The sequence below is a fragment of the Phalangium opilio genome, unplaced genomic scaffold (assembly GCF_054372755.1).
Source record: "Phalangium opilio isolate 3A_F unplaced genomic scaffold, DU_Popi_V2 ptg000014l_1, whole genome shotgun sequence".
Lineage (NCBI taxonomy): Eukaryota > Metazoa > Arthropoda > Arachnida > Opiliones > Phalangiidae > Phalangium > Phalangium opilio.
The window spans coordinates 1952544-1975028 of record NW_028324149.1 but is presented as its reverse complement, the minus strand read 5'-3'; the positions used below and the strand labels follow the sequence as shown (position 1 = coordinate 1975028).

At 37.8% G+C, this 22485-nt stretch overlaps 1 protein-coding gene across 8 annotated transcripts in view; it reads left to right on the top strand.

Moving 5' to 3' along the window:
• The window catches only part of LOC149705038 (uncharacterized), a 149199-nt gene that overhangs the window by 88580 nt on the left and 38134 nt on the right, over positions 1 to 22485 (top strand). The window contains exon 1 of one of the 8 annotated variants that reach the window (XM_089865222.1): positions 6867 to 7585. The exons of the other annotated variants lie outside the window; for them this stretch is intronic. Within the exon in view, the coding sequence (XP_089721348.1) occupies positions 7192 to 7584 (393 nt within the window). The 5' untranslated portion in view covers positions 6867 to 7191 and the 3' untranslated portion in view covers position 7585. Of the gene's footprint in view, positions 1 to 6866; positions 7586 to 22485 lie in introns of those variants that run through there. 8 annotated transcript variants of the gene reach the window in all.

The following is a 22485-nucleotide window of genomic DNA, read 5'->3' as shown; positions in this document are numbered from 1 at the left end:
TTAATTTCAACTCTGAAATCTATTGACTAAAATGCAGTACTCTGAAATGCAGTCCTCTAAAACTATTAATTTCAACTCTGAAATCTCTTGACTAAAATGCAGCACTCTGAAATGCAGTCCTCGAATATTATTAATTTCAACTTTGAAATCGGTTGACTAAAGTGCAGTACTCTGAAAAGCAGTCCAATTTCAAAGTTGAAATTAATAATATTCGAGGACTGCATTTCAGAGTACTGCATTTTAGTCAAGAGATTTCAGAGTTGAAATTAATAGTTTTAGAGGACTGCATTTCAGAGTACTGCATTTTAGTCAAGAGATTTCAGAGTTGAAATTAATAGTTTTAGAGGACTGCATTTCAGAGTACTGCATTTTAGTCAATAGATTTCAGAGTTGAAATTAATAGTTTTAGAGGACTGCATTTCAGAGTACTGCATTTTAGTCAATAGATTTCAGAATTGAAAATAATAATTTTCTAGGACTGCATTTCAGAGTACTGCATTTTAGTCAATAGATTTCAGAGTTGAAAATAATAATTTTCTAGGACTGCATTTCAGAGTACTGCGTTTTAGTCAAAAGATTTCAGAGTTGAAATTAATAGTTGTAGAGGACTGCATTTCAGAGTACTGCATTTTAGTCAAGAGATTTCAGAGTTGAAATTAATAATATTCGAGGACTGCATTTCAGAGTACTGCGTTTTAGTCAAAAGATTTCAGAGTTGAAAATAATAATATTCGAGGACTGCATTTCAGAGTACTGCGTTTTAGTCAAAAGATTTCAGAGTTGAAAATAATAATTTTCGACGACTGCATTTCAGAGTACTGCGTTTTAGTCAACCGATTTCAGAGTTGAAATTAATAATTTTCGAGGACTGCATTTCAGAGTACTGCATTTTAGTCAAGAGATTTCAGAGTTGAAATTAATAGTTTTCGAGGACTGCATTTCAGAGTACTGCGTTTTAGTCAAAAGATTTCAGAGTTCGAAATAATAATTTTTGAGGACTGCATTTCAGAGAACTGCGTTTTAGTCAACCGATTTCAGAGTTGAAATTTATTATTTTCGTGGACTGCTTTTCAGAGTACTGCACTTTAGTCAACCGATTTCAAAGTTGAAATTAATAATATTCGAGGACTGCATTTCAGAGTACTGCATTTTAGTCAAGAGATTTCAGAGTTGAAATTAATAGCTTTAGAGGACTGCATTTCAGAGTACTGCATTTTAGTCAAGAGATTTCAGAGTTGAAATTAATAGTTTTAGAGGACTGCATTTCAGAGTACTGCATTTTAGTCAATAGATTTCAGAGTTGAAAATAATAATTTTCTAGGACTGCATTTCAGAGTACTGAGTTTTAGTCAAAAGATTTCAGAGTTGAAAATAATAATTTTCGAGGACTGCATTTCAGAGTACTGCGTTTTAGTCAAAAGATTTCAGAGTAGTATTTAATAATTTTCGTGGACTGTTTTTCAGAGTACTGCATTTTAGTCAACCGATTTCAGAGTTGAAATTAATAATTTTCGAGGACTGCATTTCAGAGTACTGCATTTTAGTCAAGAGATTTCAGAGTTGAAATTAATAGTTTTCGAGGACTGCATTTCAGAGTACTGCGTTTTAGTCAAAAGATTTCAGAGTTCGAAATATTAATTTTTGAGGACTGCATTTCAGAGAACTGCGTTTTAGTCAACCGATTTCAGAGTTGAAATTTATTATTTTCATGGACTGCTTTTCAGAGTACTGCACTTTAGTCAACCGATTTCAAAGTTGAAATTAATAATATTCGAGGACTGCATTTCAGAGTACTGCATTTTAGTCAAGATATTTCAGAGTTGAAATTAATAGTTTTAGAGGACTGCATTTCAGAGTACTGCATTTTAGTCAAGAGATTTCAGAGTTGAAATTAATAGTTTTAGAGGACTGCATTTCAGAGTACTGCATTTTAGTCAATAGATTTCAGAGTTGAAAATAATAATTTTCTAGGACTGCATTTCAGAGTACTGCGTTTTAGTCAAAAGATTTCAGAGTTGAAAAAAATAATTTTCGAGGACTGCATTTCAGAGTACTGCGTTTTAGTCAAAAGATTTCAGAGTAGTATTTAATAATTTTCGTGGACTGTTTTTCAGAGTACTGCATTTTAGTCAACCGATTTCAGAGTTGAAATTAATAGTTTTCGAGGACTGCATTTCAGAGTACTGCATTTTAGTCAAGAGAGTTCAGAGTTGAAATTAATAGTTTTCGAGGACTGCATTTCAGAGTACTGCATTTTAGTCAAGAGATTTCAGAGTTGAAATTAATAGTTTTAGAGGACTGCATTTCAGAGTACTGCATTTTAGTCAATAGATTTCAGAGTTGAAATTAATAGTTTTAGAGGACTGCATTTCAGAGTACTGCATTTTAGTCAATAGATTTCAGAGTTGAAAATAATAATTTTCTAGGACTGCATTTCAGAGTACTGCATTTTAGTCAAGAGATTTCAGAGTTGAAACTCTAATTTTGTTCGACTGTATGTTAGTCAATGAATTATAGTATTGCTTTCTTATATTTGTAAATGTGAACCGAACCTGCATACTACAAATAGTAGGTTTCCTACCGTGGACTGCATTTCAGACATTCAGAGTACCTGCAGATTAGTCGACCCCAAATAAATATTTTTCCCCTCAAATTATGTTAATACGACGGTTTTGGGTAGCGTACGCGAGCCTTATTCTCTACGGATTTTCCCTATTATTTCCGAAGCGAGTCGTCGTCAAAGGAAGGCCCCTCCTTCCTCCTTTACCCCCATATCCATCTGTTTACAAACGCTAAGCCTTGTACAGGGATATACCCTAATGCTTTTGTTACCGAACACGGACGGCATTGACTAAGTACTATAAACACACCATTCCCGGTTTGCCCGCAGGATTCCTTGAAGAAAGGGTTCCAATCCTTGAGAAATAAGTTTAACCTGACAATTTTGCGAAAACTAAGATAGTATAAAGAAAATTAACATAAGCACACCTTTGTCTTAAAGTTTGCCTATTCACACCTCGAGTTTTCCACCCCACCGAATAATTCATTTTCTATTTTATAGAAACCGATCTTTTAGAATTACGTATCAACACTTTTAGGCCTTGTATTGATTTACTCTTGAAAAATTTACTTTGTGTTTTCGACCCTTTAACAAACAAACCAATGAAACGAATCGATATTATAATTTGGGAACCATTATAAAAACAAAAATATATATATACAAAATTGCCTAAAGGAATCTTCATGGACAATCGTCGTGTATAAATCAATGTACCATCACGTACTCTTTTCGCTGCATGGGTCCTTCCCGTAAACCACAATATTATGGTTTCCTAAAGAAAGGAAAAGTGCAGGGTGGATGGGTCCCCGGTATCATAGCCTTAAGGTTTATGCTCTCCTCTCGACAGAGATTGTCTAAATCAGGGGACCCATAGCTCACTAGCTCACTCTTCAATGGTGTATGTATATCAACGTTGATGTATACCATTCGTGTTTATGCAAGGGGATAGGTTTATCTCCCCGTGCATAGCGGAAGACAGCGTATACTCTTGTGTTATTTTATCCTGAACCTTAAATTTCTCGGGTTTTTAAATAATCCTTCGGGCTATGTATGAATGCGGTTGGGCTTCTCCTGTATAGATTTCTACAGCCATATATATATATATATTAAATCCGAACCAACTCGGAAATGGAGATTTTTGGATTTATAGCGTCGCACCCTAAAGAGGATCTATAGACGTTTTTTCCTTAGGATTAAAACCAAGCAAGTGCATGTACGTTGAAATCGGGAATAAGATACTTAATTGTAATGTTCTTCAATTGATGAACTCGTTGTTAGCAATTAGAGGACCAGTTGATAATAGACCATTTTGGAAATTAAGTAACAGGAAAACCAACTTCTGGGGGCGAGGCTACCTTTGGAGTATTCTCCCTCGTGCCAAGATGCAACGTCAGACGGAGCCCGATTTCTCTGCACGCCGAGGGAGGGTTGCCAACTCGCAGCAGTTGTGTCTAGGGGTTTTTCTTGGCGAGAGAGAGGATACCCCAATGGTCACGGTGGCCTCGCCCCTGTGTGTTGGTTTGTCTGTATGCAATTTATGAAATGGTCTATTGAAATTATCGCCAGCTATTTTCCAAGATAGCTTCGGATTTAAAACAAAGCTCTTCTATAGGATGTATTTAACTATTGTAATTTTTTTAAAAGGAATCTGTTTAAAATTAAGGGAGAGAAAACATTGAGAACCACCAAATTCATCCAAAAAGTGAACTTACTTGCCCCTCTTTACGTATTGAAATCTAAGATTTTAGTTTTCAAGTCCAAACTAAGATACGACCTTTTAACCCTGATGGTCGGATTTAGGCTTAAAGTAGAAGGTTATTTATATCTCGGTTGAAGATTTAGCAGACGATCCGTGCCGATAGGCAGAGAAAAATATAAGCAGATTGAGCTGGGGAAAAGACAGATCAGATCCGACCATAGATGGTCCATCGCTTCTGAAAACGAGCCGCGGGCGGTTTTTCCCTTCGTAACCTCCTTCTCCTCCTACCCATCTATGGGGGTCCTTGCGCAACTAAAATCCAAGTCAGATCGTGGTCCCCAGCATGTCCGACGATTTTTAGGCTAACTGGGAAACCACGCTTGAAATGGCAATGCGAGTTGCATCCCTGAAATTTTCTCCCTACAGCGTTGGGGGATTGTAAGCTGCCGGCCGCACAATGACGTCGGCAGAGCGTAAGAAACACGATATTTTGATAAGGTCGTATCGGATTTGAAACCCACTACAACCCCCTTCTATAAAATAGCGCCCCCTGTTTGAAATGACGTCAGATATTGCGGTTTTTAGTTTGGGAGTAAAAAAAATTAAGAGACATAGCTATTATTTCGTGAAGAAAGATCGAGAGAAATGCGACTCAATTAGACGTTTTGTTAATTAGTAAGAAAACAAACCGGTTTTCAAATTTAAAAGTGCCTACGCTATGCCCTTGGAAAAAATTCTATCTTTCAAGAAGGTGTCCATGCACTGCGGGTCTAGAGAGGTTAAGGTATTAGAAATTGCTTTTTCAAGAAGAGGGTTTATTAGAAGATAAAAGAATTTAGCAATCTAATCCCACATTGCTTTAATTAGGAAAACAGAAATTAAACGATATACGCTGAAATGACTTTGGATATTTTGTATTCGCGAGAAATATTTATCCGTACGTAAGAACTCGATTCTGTTAGTACATATGACATTTAAAATTTGTTTTCGTTGTGTTCTTTGAAAGAAAGGAATACATTTTAACGAAATGTATTTTTCTAGGCACGTTCCGTTGGGTTATTAGTAAGTGAAAAATGGTTGTTGATAGATCTACTCAACCTGGACTGTGCACTGTATTTTGTAACTAATCTCGGACCAACCAACTATCAACGCGAGCTGAGCTAGTCTTCTCTTCCCGGCACATTCGCGTTGTTCAATAAACACGAAACCTTTTTTTCGCAATAGTGCAAGGGGGTCCCTTTTTTTAGGCCCTGCTGGTTCCGCCCTAGTTGTGTTTTTCGGGAGTGGGGCGGACCCTCGTTTATGGATGAGATTTAAGGGACTTCTTCCTTCACATTCAAGTAGAAATGTCGTTTATACGCGACACCAGAAATCCATAACTCTTACGATACAAAAGCTTGAAATAAGTGCAATATTTAGTTCAAGTATAGGTAGGCTATTTTAGTGAAATTTTCATGGAAATATTTAGGATGTAGTCAGTGAAAAATCATGCATGGAAACATTTGTTATCGAAATTTTGATAAACAGTGTAATTTTGCACGTGGTATTTTTTTTTCTCGTGCCAGAAGTTGAAAAACATGTGAGATTATTTTCGCGCCAAAATTTTATAAACACGTGCGATACATTTCGCGCCAAAATTGAAAAACACGTGTGCAATATTTCTCGCGCCAAATGAAAGATCTTTACACTTTTTCGTCCACGTTTTCCCCTGTATTTACTACAATGTTTGGACTTCCTCCAACAGTAAAGATGGACACACTAAGCTGATAAAGCTAAGGAGGATAAGCCCCTCGAACGCGATATTGAAGGACCTCCGAAATATATTCCAGAATAAATTGTACCAAGCCTAAAGAAATATATATATATATATATATATATATATATATATATATATATATATATATATATATATATATATATATATATATATAGTAGAGAAATATATATATACGAATGCAGCTCGTGCGACCGGCCATCCGCGTCGTCTTTTGGCTTTGCTCCTTGAAGGCCTATAGCAAATATATACAATTCTTTTCAACTCCTTGAAGATTTTGTTATTCGGGGGCATCCTATATAGGAGACCGAGGCTTATAATCCGGAATATGTTTATCAAAACAAAAAGTACAGAGTATACCCCCCCTCCCCCCTACGTACGTATATACCCTTTTTAAAATGTATGAAGATTTTATCGAATTGCTCTAGAAAAGGGGGGGAGATGAAAAAGGGGGAAGTTAAAATGGAAAACAAGCTTTTCTTCAAGGAAGCTATGGCTTTTCCTTGAAGAGTCCTAGAGAGGCTAGCTAGACCTCTTATAAGCCTTAAATTTATATTCAGAAAAGAGAAGCTGGCACGGGGAGGAAGCTCGGGCTCTCCCACGAAAGATTCTAGTTGTAAATGAGGGTTTGTATGAAAAAAAAAAAAGAAGACCCAAGGAAAGAAGGAAGGGGAACGCGGTACGGATGTTGGGAGTCTTTATTTGACGAAAACCTTTTGGAGCCCCACACGGAATACCCTGTCACTTAGTGATTCAGCAGGCTGCTCTGTTTAGTAGGGTAGGTTCCCGCTTAACTTAAACCTCGTGAGTTAGGGGGGGGCGGGAGGGTGCGTGCATCCGAGGATGCTAAAGGAAGACCAAGAGGAGATAGGTTTCCAGGAAAGAGTAAAACTACATATAGGGATGATGCTGGGAGGTAGAGACCCAACCGAGGCTTAAGAGCAAACTAGGCCTAAGAATGGAAACCCGGGTTGGGGGGGATGAAATTGCTTTAATTCATTCGCTTAACAAGCGAGTAGCGCGGCCGCCGTCCGTTTTCGATGATGATCCATATTAACTTGATAATTATCCAAGCACTCGGAGAGTTTCAGACGGACGGGGGACGGGGGTGTATTGGAGGCAGAGGGGGGCGAGGGAGGGGGTTGAAGGCCCATTGCAATGCAGATGAAGACCCGTTTTCCATATAATTACGGCCCGAGCCCGGAATACAAGAAACGGAACGCCCGGCCCCCATTCGCGAACCCCGACCGGCCGCGCCCGGACTACCGTACGGTTTCGACGGCAAACCCGGGAAAGAATCAACCCGGTTCCGAAGTCGCGCCAATACCGGGTGGCCAATGTCTCTCATCTTCGGTGAGTGAAATCAAGAGTACGGGAACCAACGCCGTGTACATCCCTGTATCGCGATTTGACGTTTGCCATATCACCTACGCTTGCATGGGGACGGACGCTTGTAATATTTTATCTGGAATCACGCGATGCGACTACTTTCCCGTCGAAACGTTCGGCGGGCAAGACAAATTCATCCGCGTTGATGAAGACCGTTTATAAGGTAAGGGAAAACTTAATTCCTTCTAAGATTTGAATAGAACGCGTTTTATTTATCTATCTATATCGGGTATGTCAAGCCGTTCTCGCCAGTCCCCGCTCCGATTCTAATATTTAATTGGGTTTCGCGACTTTGAGACTTTTACGTCGCTGCGAGGCGCTAGTGTCGAGATCGTGTCTTCGGAGCTAGCTCTCTCTGCATGGCGTTACTACGGAGACTGGGAAGGAGAGTGAGAGGAATGATGCTGTCATTAAAAGATCTGGCGCTAATTTCGAGGGCGATTAGCGAGCGACGCCGGGTTCTGTCACAGTCCACGCCTACATATAAGGCGCGTTAAGGATCACGTGACGCTAATCGAGGTAGAAGGCAGAGTGGTGGTGGTGGTGGTGGTAATAGTAGCCCATCCTCGTGTTTAGTCGACCGTGAGACGGGACGCGTTTATCTTTAGAACTCGGCTAGTTTTAGACGCCCAAATGTCGCGGATCGTGTAAAGCGGTTTAAGTTCGCGCATGTTTTAACCCGCGTCACGTGATCCATTACGCTTTGACTTTAAAACAGAAATTGGTACGCGTATTTGCGCGAACAAACCGCGTTCACGCGGACATTTATATTAGACCTTCGTTTACGGGGTGGGGCTTAATTTAGCCAAAAACCAAAAAGTTTTAGGTATGTCTTAATGATTGACGGATCGGTTTAATTAACTGTTTTAAAGTAATTAACGAGTTTCGTCATTAAAGGGGATGGCAAATTCTTTTTAACAGTCTTTAAACCAATCATAGCTATAGCTATATACTTTCAAAAACTTATAATTAGTCACAAATCAAATGAGGGGAGTGGTGTTGAGACCGCCTTAGACATATCGTGTATTAAATTTACATATTTTGATGTATTTTAAATGTCAATTGTTTTTAAATGGGAAGGTTTGTCCTTAAGTTGTTTTTTTTTTATATGGCAGCAAACATAACCCGGAAAAAGTGAAAGTTAGAAAGATACGCGTAAACAAATATTATTGAGCTAGCTGGAGGGTTCTGAATTTGAAACCTAATTCGCTTCGCTTTCAATAGCTGGCGCTGCATGGCGTTGACACGGGGCTACAACCTCGCCGCTCTTTTCACGGAGGGTAGAATCCCGTACCGTGACCTTATAACAGGGTTTCAATAGCTTTGGTAAGAGTAACGTTCCCAACCCGGGGGTGCCTGGCGTGGTGCTCCCACGGGACACCCCCTCCCAACGATAAAAGTTTATATAGAAGAATATGTCTCAACCCCCGGCCCGGCCACTACCACCACGCGCTGACTGCACCCTAGCACCCATCTTGACAAATTGGCGAAACCGGGGGACCACCTGGACTCTATTGTGGGCACCGAAATAGCTAGGGACCCCCGGAAAATAACCCGCGACGTGTCGGGCTTCTTTGTCCGTTTGTAACCGAGGTGTTATACCCTCTGTCGTCAAAAAAAATCAGCGGGACCACGTTACGGTTTCGTACGGGACAGAACTTTAGATTCGCTTTTTGAATCCCGAACTTTTAGGATATGTACAAGATGGGACAGTTAAGGCATACTTTAACTTATCATAGCATCATGTAAAACCGAAGTCCCTTGTACTTGTAACTGAAGAAAATGAAGATGGAGTTCATTTCTCTTCTTCATCTTGTCCTCAGTGCAGTGTTGTCTGTTAGGTAGCTTTTCTCTCTTCAGTCTTTGGGTAACAGTGGACCAACTGGAAAACTGATCCTTTAGTGGAAGCGATGTATTTCAATGTTTTGGGTCTCTCTAGTTACTGTATGCCCAATATTGTCAACCATCTAATCTACTGAGAAGTTTTAGGGAACTATATGTCCCATAGTGTCGGGGGAGAATAAAGAATTGAATGAATTGGATATTTTTTTGTGCTGAACGTCTATTGTTAATATGAAACTATTTCGCTACTCATCGAAAGGCTATTTTTCACACTTTGAACATTGCCAATGGGAACATTTTGTTAACGGGGGTAGCCCTGACATTATTTAATGAACAAAAACATGGATGGCACGGCGTATAGCTGACTTACTCTCTGTGGTACAACCATGGTAGCTACTTTTAACGCCTGCACCCCATGCAGTAAAAAGTCTCGCCAACGCTGTTCAAGGGGAGTCGTGCATGCTAACTTGTAGCTGATGGGGACCAGTTGCAAAAAAAAAAGAGAAATACAATACTCTTAGATATTTTTTTGTGTGTGTGTGATTTTCTTTTCTGTTCAGACGCAGTTTACAATAACATTTTTGATCCCCTATGAGATTAAACACGATGGTATCAATACGCCAATCTTTCGCTAGTTTGCAAACTTCTTTTGAACGGTTGTAGTGATTTATACAAATTGGCATCTCCGCCCAAACATAACCTATATTTGTATTCATATTTTATTGCAAAAAATGTGTATTTGAAACTAGAGAGGCCCAAGGTGAACTGAAATGAACTCACTATATTTTTTTTCTTGCAACAACTGCAGGTTATTAAGTCTTGAAGAGTGTTTTTGTGGACGCGAAGACATTGATTGGGGTGACGAAGGGGGTTGCAATCCGAAAAGATGTCCAGTTGGCTGTCTGTTACCTCCTAGGCTTTGTCGACTCAAGAACGGAACGGTGTCACGGATAAGGTTTTGAACTAGTCCCTCGAGGCTAAAAATGACTAGATGGTTTGGTTACGTGCCCGGACTACGGATGCTGGTTCGTCGCAGTAAGGCCAGCTAGGTCTTTCAATGGGTCACCAACGACAATAGCCGAGGCTTACGTAGAGCTAGTCGGCAACCGTCTTGAAATACGACCGTCTGCTCGGTTGATCCTCGATTGCCCGTCTCCTCACACGATCTATGTCTAAAGCTGTACACCTACCTGAAACGAATACAGCACCAGGCTCGTTTAGTTAAGGTCTAAAACGTATCTCCGTACTTTCACTTTATTCGGTATGGTATGGTGGACCGGATGTAGGGAACGACCATCCGTTCCGTTCGGGTTCCGACATAGACTCGGGCAACTTCTTTTTAACGTCGGATTACTAGCTAGGCCTTGGCGATCGTCACGTGGTCCGTTTGCAAATACAGACGGGATGGGTCTTATTTACGATTACACGGATCGTGTTGTCTGAAAAACTATGGTCACTCGGGTATACCCAAACGAAGAGATTTAAGGTTGTCCCCACCTGTTATACTGAGGACAACTGACTCGGGGTGAGAATACGCGTTCTGATGGTTCCCCAACCGTTCTTCGCGTCGTTAAGCCATGGAGCACGATTTGAGGATGTCCGAACGATAGATTTACTCCGGCTGCTAGTAGCTACCAACCGCTTAAGGTTGAAATGCGGACAGTTAAATTGCCAGTACTTGCTGATATGGCGCGCGACACCTTTAGTTTTGGTTTATTTTTAATCCTTTGATTAACTATAGTACTTAAAAAAGGATTGTGTCTGGTACACCCTTATAACTATTTCCGGAGTTGGAAAATGAAATAATAGATAAATATCGTCTTGTAATGGCGTCTTGGACTTAATTCAATTATCATTGCGTAGGTTTGAGCTTCTGCGGTCTGCGCAAATGCAAATCAAAGTTGAATGATTGTTTCGGTGAAAGTTTATGCTAGTGATTTTCAATAAACGGTGTCAGGAAATTTTGAAACTGATAAGTTCATGGTATACTAATCACTTTTCAACCCAGAACAACATTCTGAATTTTTACAAATAAAAGTGGAAATATTTTTCAGGGAAAATGACTTTAGGGAACCATGAAACATTCAGGGAATATTTTAAATGAAAAATTTGTTACGAGCCAACTCTGAATTAAGCTATTAATGCGCCTTGAATTATTTACGTGACGTGTTAGTCAGATTAACCATAACTCCAATGAACTTTCCCATGCATGCATGCGGCTGGTCTTGAGGTTGAGAAACTGCGCAGCCTTAAATATTTTCGTTATTTTTCTCAAAGCTGTCAAAGCATTTCAAAAAAGGTGAATTTACCCGATCGGGAATGCGGTTTTCGCGTGATGTTAGCAACTTAATCCTTTCCTGATTTTGACAGCTGTACAACCAACCACATAGCAGTAGCCCCCCTTTTCCACTTACTTAACGTGCTATATTTATGAATAATTTTTTCTTCTTATTTTCTATAAAATCGTGTGCACGAGCAGTTTTTTCTTATTATTATTGAAGTTCCGTTCACATTCCCTTGTACCATAAATTTATAAGATACGTATATTCCATAACTATGACTATTCCTATTTAGACAGCCCCTCACCAGAATCTATGACCTACCTCACTTCATAGCAAGCTCTCGGTAACCAGTGACAAATTTATGAACTTAAGCATGTACTAATTCGCATCAAGCATTGTTTTAAGCTCAGTAGTGTTTGTTGTAAATGAGCCTTTATTTCGTTGTACTTCAATTACCGTATTCACCAACAGTTGGCTTTATCGGTTTATTACGATGCGATTGTTGTTAGGAAAAAAAAAATACGGTAGCATTCGGTAAATTCGCACGTAAACAACCAATCGGATGTTCATCTATCAATTTAAATAATATGTTTTAAAACTTAGTTCACGGTAGGCGCTCTTGGTCATGGAGTTATCCGTAGATTTTTATCAAGATAATCATTTGATTTTTTTCCAAGTAATTTTTAAAATTCTTAAGAAGGTCGAGGGAGGGGTCAGTCACTCCACTTAATCGGTGAACTTGTTGTATCTTTGACTGCAGCGGAAAACTCATACTTACGAATACTATTTTAGTGTTACGGTAATTGTTACACGTACTTCGTAATTGGTGTACTGGTAATCTTGATAAAAGTCTCAACACCACTTAGGCCTAAATTTTTTTTAGAAATATGTTGAATAAAGAATATTCAGAAAATGCAAGAAAGATTAGCTTTTCTCACGGAGATGTGTCGGTACTTAACAATATCTTCGAAAACTTACGCACAAAAGTAGGTAGCTACCTGAATTTTGAGGTCTTGTTACCGTAATTCCACTTCAAAATTTTCACCGTCACTGCTTCTATAGCTCTTGTGGCCCATCACTTGAATAGGACCCTTGTACAAAATACTGTTTACCTCAAAAACATATCAACGCGTAACTATAGCCTAGATATTCGGGGTCAAATTTTGACGGACGTATTTTTTTGAGCACATGTTAAACTCTATTTATTTACACAATGGGTGAGAACACGTAGACTTTCCAGTTCTGTTAGTATAGGAATTTGAAACCTTCATTGGAAACCAATCCATGCATAGTAAGAACAGAAAGTCTCATGTTCAGTCTGCAGACTTACTTTCTATTGGTTGTATTTGCTATTGGTATCACTACTCAAAATAAACAAAATAATAAAACACCCAATTGGAAGTACTAATTATAAAAAATTTCAAATTTTCCAAGTATATCTATTGTTACTAAATCCGTCTATGATATATTAATGAATTCAATTAACGATTTAATTATTGTAAATGATCATTAAAAATGATTAATGGATTTAATCTAAACCCGTTTGTTAAGTGATAGAGTGAGAGATACATTTATTAATGAAGATATTAATGATACTCAATACGAACGCGACCTCATTTAGAAAATTTTAAATATAGGTTTTTTTTTAAAAACTGTTAATTACTAAATGTTTCGTATCATCCCACGTTTTAATTTAAACGAATTAATTTGAAATTAAAGTCAACTCATTTCCTTCATTAATTATCAATTAACTTGGCATTATTTTAATTAATAGCTTAGTTTTTTCAAATAGTGTTTTTGTAACAAAGTCTCGTAGGTTATATTTTAAATTCAAAACGTTAATACTTTTAAATTTAAAACGCGATGGAATGAATACATCTCAATGAAATCAAGGGTAAGATTTGAAACAGCCGTGATTTGAAATTGCTAAAAACTTAAGTCAACCGTGTATGTTTGGGTTTAAAAAAAATTGCAGTGAAAATTTTAAATGAAAATTGCAAAGGCTTAGAGACTTGGCTTTATTTAAAATAGAAGCAATATAACACAAGGTAATCAGGTTCTAATCTAACCGTCTCTCAACATCAAATCCGCCTTTTAACTCGCTACATTAATTTAGTTAAACGCAAATTTCAATCGATTAAGAGTTGATTCCGATATAAATAATCTGAAGTTGAAAATTCCTCTTAACAAGAGTAAATTAATTAGGAGTAAATAACTATCTAAAAGCATTGGGAAATTATTCTTATAAATAGGCCGGCCTAGTTAGGTGTATGAAAATGGGAAGGAGAGGTTTTATTCAATGAACATCAGAACTGTTTTACTTTAAGTTATGGACGTCGTATTAGAAGGTCTGGGATTAGTTAATGGATGAGAAATTTGCAAAATTTGGTTCTTAAGAAGTGTAGGTTTTTTTTTCAAAGAGGGAGATATTCTGTACTCTGTAAGAGAGCGAGAGAGAGTTCGAGGGGGATATTGGGAAATCACGTGACCTATTAATCACGCGTCTAGTATCCCATCATGCCATCTTTCGCTCGGACGCCTTCTATGAATCGGTTAACATCGCAAAAAAATATCTTCCGACAGTTTTTCCCCGCGTTTAGTTTTTGAAAAGTTGGGACTAAAAATCAACTTCCCCTTAACAAGATGGTCACGCCATATTAGTAACCCTATGTAGAAGTCACTCTGAAATTAAATTAATGTTTTTCTCTGAATTTTTTTAAAACCGTATAGATAGATAGATGGTTTCAATTTCAAATACGTATTTTTTACACGCTCTTTGAACAGAAGAGATAGGAAAAATGTAATAAAAGTGAAGAGTTAGGCCTATTCTCTTACTCAAATTGATCAAGATAACAACCCAAAACAACAAAGTACCCTTTGGAATATTTCAGTGTTAGAAAACTTTAAAACATCCTCAAAGAATTCATGTTGAGATGCCTGGAGTCTACCAACGACTTCACCACGAACCATACGTAATTACGTATAAAAAAACTTTAAAAAAAATGTCGTGAAAGAAACAATTTTTTAGACAATCACGCTTCGTCTGCTTTTCTCTCTTCTGAGGGAGTCAGTTTTTTTTTTTACAAAACACACATCGCCACCCCTCATTTTTCAGAGAGTGTTATAGCAACTATAGGAACTTAACGCGCCGTTCTATAAAGACCACTAAGCCTCGGTCTTCCCCCGTCGCTTAATAATAACGCGGGGAACGTTTTCTTTCTCTCTTTTTTTTTTGTCCTACAACGGTTTAGCTTTCATGGTCATTTTGGCGGAAGAAAACCAGGCCAGGCACTGAATCTTTGTCTACTAGAGTCTCGTCATATGACAAAAAATGGCTTTGGGGATTTTTTTTATAAAATAACAGTATGGCAAGATGTATTACACATTTTTTGTTAGGGGACATGATCTGAAGAACTCCTCAGTCCTTGCTTTATAGACGAGTTGTTATTACAAGGATTAATGCGGTATTTTAAACTGAGATGGCGCTACAGTCTCTTTGAATTTTTGTCTCGCGTTGATCTCTATGGTAGACCCATCCTTATAAAGAGTATAATAGCGTTATGATATATTTTATAAGTATATTTACTTATACTTAAAATTAACACCAAAAATGTATAAGGTGAAAAAGAAACGCCGCTGGTGTTGAAAGAAACCAATAAACAAATTACGAATCCATTAAAGACAATGCTACTCGAAACGAATATTGATTTATTAAAGTGATTGGGAAAGTCGCGTATTAAACCGAGAACCAAACCGCGTTTGGGCGAAACCGATACGTCGATCGAAATCTGGCTTTTTTTCCCCGATAACAAAAAGAGATGGAAGCTTCCATGTTGAAATTCTTTTGACATTAAAATTCATACGCGTTGTAATAGGGAACAAACCCAATACTTAAAAGAGTCTTAGTTACTAGCCTATATAATACCTTCTACCGTATTAACAAATTGAAAACGAATATTAAATCATAGCGCGTGAAATTCGAATATTCTTATTCGTTAGTAGACATTTAATACATTGAACGGTAAGTTATATATTGTTTAAGTTTAGCTTGGGGTAGGCTCCATTGCATTACCATACAGGTCACGAATAAATCGCGCACGTGGTGGGTTGGTTCTACCAGGTTTTGACGGGGGACACCCAACTCTCTTTCTCTCCGCAGAATGTCACTCTAGGAACAATGGCATTGATAAATTAGGCCCCATTTTTTTAAGCCTTCGTTATATACGTTTTCCGTGCAGATGACGCGCGGTCGTGTTGCATATTTTGCACCCATTGATTTTACGTTAGATAAGAGGGAGTGAGCCCCTGATCCTGATGAGAACGCGGGGGGTAAAAGACGCGTTACACCCCCATTCGCAACGTGGCAAGGCTTAAGGTTACCCCCCCCCTCTCTATATATAGGCTTTAAAATACCTTATCGGATTTCCCCGATTTCATAGTTTGGTAACCACAGGGCGTTATGGCAGCGATTTACTTGGCACTTTTAAAAATTCAAGATGAATTTAAGTGCACTCAATTTTTAAGAGAGGGGTATTTTGATAGTCGCCTGTGACGACATTTTAAACCCGGGGAAAATTTTGAAAAGTCCGCGGTTTCTATCTTCCCATCTTTAACGATAGCTTTTTTTCTTCGCAATTAACTTGTTAGTGTCAAACGTAAGCAAAGTAAATTTTACCGATTTTAGTGTGTCAGGTAAGTCGTATCCTTTAATACAAACTCAAACATTGTTCCAGTCAGGGAAAAATCAGGGAATTGGCCAAGACGTTCAGTGAAAAATCGGGGAAAATGGACCAATACGTTCAGGGAAGATTCGGGGAAAATGGACCAAGACGTTCAGGGAAAAATCGGCCAAGACTTTCAGGGAAAAATCTGGGAAAATGGGCCAAGACGTTCAGGGAAAAATCGGGGAAAATGGGCCAAGACGTTCAGGGAAAAATCGGGGAAAATGGGCCAAGACGTTCAGGGAAAAAATCTGGGAAAATGGGCCAAAACGTTCAGGGAAAAAATCTGGGGAAATGGGCCAAGACTTTCAGGGAAAAATCTGGGAAAATGGGCCAAGACGTTCAGGACAAAATCTGGGAAAATGGACCAAGACGTTCAGGAAAAAATCTGGGAAAATGGGCCAAAGACGTTCAGGAAAAAATCTGGGAAAATGGGCCAAAGACGTTCAGGAAAAAATCTGGGAAAATGGGCCAAAGACGTTCAGGGAAAAATCTGGGAAAATGGGCAGAGATGTTCAGGGAAAATCTGGGAAAATGGGGGAAAGACGTTCAGGGAAAAATATGGGAAAATGGGGCCAAGACGTTCAGGGAAAAATATGGGGTAATCGGGCCAAGACGTTCAGGGAAAAATATGGGGAAATCGGGCCAAGACGTTCAGGGAAAAATCTGGGGAAATCGGGCCAAGACGTTCAGGGAAAAATCTGGGGAAATCGGGCCAAGACGTTCAGGGAAAAATCTGGGGAAATCGGGCCAAGACGTTCAGGGAAAAATCTGGGGAAATCGGGCCAAGACGTTCAGGGAAAAATCTGGGAAAATTGGCCAAGACATTCAGGGAAAAATCCGGGAAAATTGGCCAAGACATTCAGGGAATAAAATAAAGGATGATTAAGCATGGAGTAAAAATACCATCTTTCAAATTTTGAAAGGAAATTAATTAAAAATTAAAACTAATTAGGATCAGTAATTTTTTTGTTCCAATTAACTTACTTACAAGTGTATAATTATTCATAGTTTAAAATATTATAATAGTTGCGTAAGCTTTACGTTCGTTTTAAAAGTATCTATTTTAGTTTCTTCGTTATTCGCGTGAGGCCGCCACTATACGGTCTCAATCGTGCCCCTAAATTCTCTCTTCGCCTCAATACCCCGAGTACTTTCCATTCTCTAGACCCCGACCGGCATTACGCGTCGATATTGCGCCAAAATTCGATACATTTGATCGATGGAGTATGCGTCAAAAATGCAAAAAAGAAAAATATAAAAAAGTAAAAAATGCATAAATTAAGTAGGCCTACTATATACCACTTTAAGCCTTGGTTCCCTTATTTTGCTCCATTTCTGGGGAAACTGTAAAAGAAGCTTCGGTGGACAAAGTGTAATCTAACTAAAAGAAGACGATCAAAAGCTCATTTGGCAAAACCCATTTATTAAATTAAAAACTTCACTGGTTTTAGGGAGTGAACCAAAATGAAACGATAATACTCGGAATGGAGAAACTTGTTTTTGTCAAATTCGAATCCCAATCCGTGAAAGTGTAATTATGTATGCGAATTATGAATAGATTTAAATGCAACCAAGAATATTGAATTATTTTAAAATATCGACTCAACTGTTTGAACATTGTAGCTCTGTATTGACCTACTATTTTAAAACATGTTTTGCGGGGAAGATGATATTTTTAACTAACGGATAATCACCCTAAGTATGTTTTTAATCGGTGGCCATCTTGGAAAATGGAGGACAGATTAGTTACTTTAACTTTCCTGACAAGTTTTATTTAAATTAGTTTCAGCTTGTGGGTTATATTTTAGTAATAATTAAATCAAAAGTTGAACTTATCAATATTCATGAAGGATGCAATTTAATTCATGACTGTAACACTTTTGGGAAAGAGGGAGAGAGAGAGTATAATGATAATTTTCGAGACGTTACAAGAGAGTAAATTTTTAATATTTATTTCGGCTTTGGTGGATCATTTAAAGTTGCTTGGGGGCATTTTTCATGCTTTGATGGGATGGGAATAGACGCTAATGGCGGCAATCTGCTTTCTATTGAATTAGTTATTATTCTAAAATAATACGTTGTGCCATTTCTCGAACTTACCAACCCCTCCCGTTGCTTAATGGATGTGTACGTCTTATAATCACCTACAGTAATATATTTTTTTGCAAATTGAGTTTTATTGGTAAGAAATATACCGTTTCAAAATAAAATTAACGATTTGAAATATAGAAATATATTTATGAGAAATTTTTAAAATTACGAAATAGTTTAAATCCGTGATTGGGGAAGTTATTTTATCTTTGAAAATTCATGGAAAATCGTAATTCTCTTTGGAAAATCTTGTTAAATCGCAATTATTTATGAAAAATAGAAATTATCTTTGAAAAATCCTGGAAAACCGCAATCATCTTTGAAAATTCCTGGAAAATCACAATCATCTTTGAAAAATCCTCGAAAATCGCAATTATCTTTGAAAATGCATGGAAAATCGCAATTATATTTGAAAATAGATGTTCATAATAATGTTGCGTATCCGGATTATCTTTTAAGTTTAAATTTACTCTTCGAATTTATATACTTCTAATTTTAAGGTATTATATTTTGCTTATATGGGTTTTGAGCGGGCCTAACTAATTGACATTCGACAAGCGCGTGATACGGGATGGACAGGTGACTAATTCCCTCTAAAATTATCCATCAAAATATCCAAGGCTTAGGGGTAAGAGAGAGTATCTTCCGACTTCACCTCGCCTCACCTGGACCCGCAGGGTTCCACAACCTACCTGGCCTCATATACACGCCAACTGAATATAAAATTTTGGGTCCAGTAGATTAATGTCATTAGCAGTCCAGCGCTCCTATCACAAAAATTTGGAGGGAAACTTTGGCCCGTCCTATCGATACTATTGGAGAGAAATAAACCCCCAGTTATTTATATAATTAACATATAATTTGTAATAACATTAAAGATTAAACCTCCTGAAGTCGTAACTCGAGAAGTGTAGCCAAGCTCTGATTATATAAGCGAATTCCACCGAACACAAAGTATTAAGATGCAATTAGGTTTAATATTAATTAGTTACGACTGTTCTTATTGCCCATTTATGTATCAAATTATTACGTTTAAGTACAAGACTTACGAGGTATTTGTAGAGAAGTCGCCTTTGAGACAATAGCCTGAAAAGTTTCAGTGCACGTGGTTTATGAAATTGAACGAATCCGAAACACGTGTACGAAAAAGTCTCGCGCGATCTTTCAAATCTGGCGCGAGACGAATTCCCGCCTTATTTTAAACTTTCTTTTTAAAATTAGGCTTAACTATTAAAATCAATAAATTTAAAATCAACGAATTTGAAACGCGAATTATGTCTAGGCGCTACAAGTTTTCGAAACGTCTCAGGTCTCAGCCTTTAATTACTGAACTTGGTAGAAAAATATGAGAGCTTTAATCCCTGCATTGAAGAACAAGAATCACATAGTATTGAAACTACCGACTTTCTGATGGTAAGAATATCTATCTATTAAAATAGAAAAAAGAAAAACTTACTCATTTGGGTATAACGCAACGTCCAATATATATAGTATAAAACATTTTATTAATTTGGTTTTTGGTAGCGTACGCGTTACGGCATACAAAAAGGTTTTTATATAAATTTTTATTATATCCCCCTAAAAACGTGATTAGTAATCCCCCCCACTTAACCCCTGAAACCCCCAAAGGGGTGGGATCCCCACGTTAGGCCTAAAACGAGGCAAGAAATATGAATTATCGTATACACACTGAACATAAATTGAAAACCAAAAAGAAAAAAAAGTGTATACGAAAATCGCGGTAGCAGCCATAACCCGCAGTTCGAAAAATGCGTGAAGTTTAACCATTTAAGCCTTGGTTAAACTAAGCCTCGGTGATGTAGACCTTTTTTTAGGCCCTAAATTAAATTAATGACCACTGGTGTTACCGCCTCTTTTTAGGTGAGGAGCTCGGGTCACGATTATCAAATTATTGTTCGAAAATTGTTGAACAAAGTTCAGACCTATTATTTCTTTCGCCGCGCGGCCTCTGCATCATGATGATAATGGGCGAACATTCGCGTTGAACGGTGGCGCTCCCTAACTCATTATCTATAATATTAACTAACCTTAAATTTAAATAGTTACTTTACCTATATATTAAATATGGCTTTAGTTAACCCAATTTCTAAACTTTTTTTTTTGGAAAATGTAAGGAAACGTTTTCAAGTTTAAAGGTAAAGTTGGTTCATGGTGATTCAAGAAGGGTATAATTAGAGGACCGAACGTTTGTATCTTCTATGACCAATTTTGTCATAAGGGACACCTTAAAGGAGCTGCGAACATTAGAGTGTTTTAAGGATGACCCCTTAATTAATTAAATTAGAAATCATTGCCTTTCAGTTTCTTATGTTAAATTTAAGGGGTCATTCATGTAAACCACTCCAATGTATAACTGAATTGTTTAGGGTGTCCCTAAATGGCAAAAATGTCATAGAAGTTACAATTTCTACTCAAAATTAATGTACTTTAGTCCTACCACAAGTTTTGGATCACCCTACATGTCATGTATTAAACGTTCATGGAACTATAGTCTTTTAAACAGACTAATAACCTTTTGACCTTTTACGAATGAAATTGGTTATCTGGAGACAATTCACGACTTTAGACATGCTGGAAGGAAATTTTGAAATATAAATCTATTTCATCTCTTATATCTTAACTCTTAATTACAACTTCAAGATGAATTCTCAATATCTGACTTGTTCGGTTAATACACGGATCTCGCGGTTTATACTGGAGCCGTTTTTACCAATAACATATTGCCTCATATATCGCGAAGTACTTGGGCTGCCGCCGCCGTGGTATATATATTTCCTGTCCAAAAGGGTTGGGCAATTACTAAGGGTCATTTGTATCGGTCAAGCCACACCTACCTATATAGCGAGTGGGCAAAGTCCTTCGGCACGCTGCGCCTTAAACGAATTAGCCCCTGAGTTACGTGAGTAGCGGCAAACCGAGCATCCGTGCTACGTACCATACGGGGGAGTGGAGAGAAATATAGCGAGTACACATGACGCCGTTCTGAACCTTTTTAAACGATTTGCCAGGGACTCTGAGCCCTGTAAAGCCCTGTAACGAAAGATATGACAAATAGAGCAACGCCATATTGGTCTATACTAACTTATTTCCAAAAATATATGGTATAAACAGTGTGGTACAATTTCAGAGCGTAAACATAGTGTTTCGTCGTCAGAATTTGGTCTAATTACAGGGTTCGTACGTAACCTGGAAAATCTGGATAAGTCAGGGATTTGGAAACTAGGGGGAGAAGTCAGGGATTTAAAGTTGTGTCCTAAAACGTCAGGGATTTCGTTTGGTATGTAAAACCATGATTACTTCGAGCAATGCTGAATTTGGGCCCAGGTGTAATTATGAAGTGGACTCTGGTAAAAACGTACTTAAAATGGTCAGGGATAAGCTGGAAAAGTCAAGGATTTTCAAAATATGAAAATTCCGTCCGAGCCCTGAATTACTACACAAACAAGAATATGTGTACTTTCAATTATCAGGGATATTGGTTTTCACCAACAAAAAAAAACCTATAGAAAATCATAATTGTTGTTTTTTGGCTTCTTGCATGGCAATGGTGTTTAATTGATTCTTTAACTTGAAAACAAAAATTTAATTAAAAGTTTTAATCAACGGAACGTGAACTAAGTTCATTTAATTTCGTCGCGAAACGTTTATCAATTAATTGTAGTTAGGACTTATTTGCTCTCATAATTGTAATATTAATGCGTTGAGTATATGGAAAATAATTTTGAAATAGCTTGTAAGTAGTAGAAGCCGCCGCTGCTGGTTGTTGGTAGAGGATATATCTCTTTATATCAATATAGCACCATGCCTCTCTAGGCCGTTTTCAAGTGGTCGAGTTAAATCGACTGAGAATCCCTCACTCTTTCTCATAAATTGTCCCAGATAGTCTGGACTAGAACTCGCACTATCGTAAACTTATGTTTTAAGTCTACAACTGTACGCAATATAAATGACTTCGAAACCGAGCGCGAGCTGGTCATATTCACGTGACTTAATCCTTATAGCGCTCGCACGATTTTCAAAAATTCAAAACATAAAGGCTAAACCTTTTTAGTTTATATTTTTTGGAAACTTATGTCGATATACTTATGATCTGAAATATATTT